General features: G+C 41.5%; 1 protein-coding gene across 1 annotated transcript; it reads right to left on the bottom strand.

Annotated features, from left to right (window-relative positions):
* Nucleotides 1–1,704: 1,704 nt before the first annotated feature.
* LOC100726990 (interferon alpha-17-like) lies at nt 1,705–2,265 on the bottom strand. Its single transcript, XM_003478850.2, has one exon. The coding sequence runs from the start codon at nt 2,263–2,265 to the stop codon at nt 1,705–1,707; it is 561 nt and encodes a 186-aa protein (XP_003478898.2).
* Nucleotides 2,266–2,465: the final 200 nt, after the last annotated feature.

Here is a 2,465-nt window from a genome sequence, read left to right as displayed (position 1 = left end):
CTCCTAGATATCTGCTTGAATTGGCTTTATGGTTTCCATTTCTTTCCTATCTTACCTCTCATAATTTGCTTAATTTCATATATTTTTTTTTGTCTGTGTTTCCTCTAACATCGCTAAGCAATTTTGGTAATCTCTGTATTTATTTGAGAGATTATTTCTGATTTCATTTTTTCCGGAGCATCATTCAATTGCTTTGTTATCACTTTTTGGCGACCTGGTGAGGGTTTTCAGATTTTCCAGCCTCACTGCTCCCTGGGTTTGCTTTTGGTGAACTAAATGTCTGAGGTTATGTCTTGTTTAAATGTCTTATGATATCTTTCCAAAAGAATGCAAAATAATTGTGTACAATATATAAATGTGTAATAAATCAATTCTGTCCCAAGGGTTAAGAGTCAAGATGGATTAAAGAAATTGGAAAAGTGGGAAAACAAAAAGATTACAAGCAGTTTGCATCCCACCAACTTGGGGACACTTATGCAGAAGACTGAAGTAAATAACAGAGCTGGAAGATAAAAGGTAGGACACAACAAAACCACACCCACGAGGAGGTTAAGAACCACACTCTAGCTCAAAAAAAAAAAAGAATAAAAGAGAAAGAATGATAAAAAAACTAACTAAAACAAACAAATAAGAAAAGAAAAATAACAACAAAACAAAACCAAAAAATAGTCCAATTCCAGGATTCTTAGTGGAGCCTATGGAGACAGCATCCAAAATCCTGTTACTTAATCCCCACAATCAAGGAGTTACTTTAAGGGAAATAGAGAACTTTAGCAAGCCTGCTCTCAGACCAGACTGATTGGGCTGACCACGGTCCTAGCATTTTCCATAGTTCTGTACCCAGCTACAATCTGCTGGAGAAAGCAATCAATATTCTTCATTCTGGGCTTATCTGGCCCAACTCCAAAATGGCTGCCAGCCAGTGGCTTCTTCCTTCAGGAGGACCAAGTCCGTGGCACTCAATATCATTCAGCATATTTTTCCAAGTCCACTGCTCCCCTTTGCCACCAAAACTTTCCACAGAGGCCTGAGTGTTTGCCAGTTGCCAGTACCACCATGTGTCCCCAGGTTCCAACAGCTGCCTTCAAGCAGTGAGTCTGACTCCTGGCAAAGCTGCCACCAGCTAATGCCTTCTTCATTGAAGTTTTCCTTTTCACTGTCTCTGTGAGCTTCAATTCAGACTTCAGACTCTTCTATGTCCAGGGGACCGATTTTCTTATTTCTTGTCTTCTTCAGGATGGTGAATGTCCAATTCTAGACGGTGTCTCTCAAGAGGCTATTTGTTGCTTGCTACTCTGCCATCTGAAGTATCGTTTAAAGAACAAACACATATAGGAAGTGTTCATATGACACAAATCAAGTGGAAAAAACAAACAGACAAATTGAACAAATGCAAAGAACATGTTTTATTATATTAACTGCAAGTTAGAAGTCTGCATATTTTATGCATAGTAAACACAAAATGTCTTATAGTTAAATAAATCTTAAATACACCAATAAATAAATACTTTTATGTTTGAAAAAGGAGCTGGAAAAAATACTCCATGTAGAGATGATAACAATGTTGCCCAGTACTCCTGAAAACATTGGACAAATACAGCACGTTATGAATACTGCTTAAATGAGAATCTTGGAAGTGACAGAATCGTCAAAGTGTGATGCAACGGATGCCAATAGTTTCTATATTAAACAAGGACTCATTCCTCAGTCCTGCATCTTTCTCCACAGTTCTTCTGAGGAAGAGAAGGATCTGAAGAATTCTGCTCCGACCACCTCCCAGGCACAAGGGCTGTAGCTCTTCTCCTTCAGGTAGTCAGTGATCCCTCGGAAGTATTTCTTCACAGCATTTCTGGAGTCCTCATGCAACAGGGAAGGGTCTTCCAGCCCTGTCTCCTTCGTCAGGCAGGCCTTCAGGTCATTCATCTGATCACGGAGGGCATCGCAGAAGGTTCTAAGGACACTCTGGTTCCAGGCAGCATGTGAGTTCTGTGATAAGAAGTTTAGGGACTGCGTGGTCATCTCATGAAGGACAGAGAGAGCCTGAGTTTTCTGGACCTGCTTGCCATCAAAGTCCAACAGGGCCAAGCCAAAGTCCTGTCTGTGCTTCAGGCAGGAGAAAGGGATGGTTCTGTTCATTTTGTCTTGAGGACGCAAGGCTGTGGTGTTCCACTGCATATAGGTCCGAGGCAGGGTGCAATCCAGAGAGCAGGATGCCATGATGGTCAGCACAGTCAGGGCCACCAATCCAGTCAATGGCCAGGCCATGGGATCCTGCTGATGCTGCTAGACTGTTTGAGATGAATGTGTGATCCTGAACCTTTGCCTGTGGGTTCTCTGAAGACCTGGTGTGTTCAGACGACTTAAATAGGGAACGTAGCAGCTTCATTTTCTGAACGTCCTTCCTTTATTTTCTACTTCTGGTTTCCTGTTTCTTTTTGCTTTCTCTACTGGAGTTTTCAGTAAAG

This window comes from Cavia porcellus, unplaced genomic scaffold, assembly GCF_034190915.1.
Source record: "Cavia porcellus strain 051 isolate PalLab524CR breed Dunkin Hartley unplaced genomic scaffold, mCavPor4.1 scaffold_1, whole genome shotgun sequence".
Classification (NCBI taxonomy): domain Eukaryota; kingdom Metazoa; phylum Chordata; class Mammalia; order Rodentia; family Caviidae; genus Cavia; species Cavia porcellus.
Note: the sequence above shows the minus strand (reverse complement) of the source record. Positions and strands in the feature narration are given on the sequence as shown.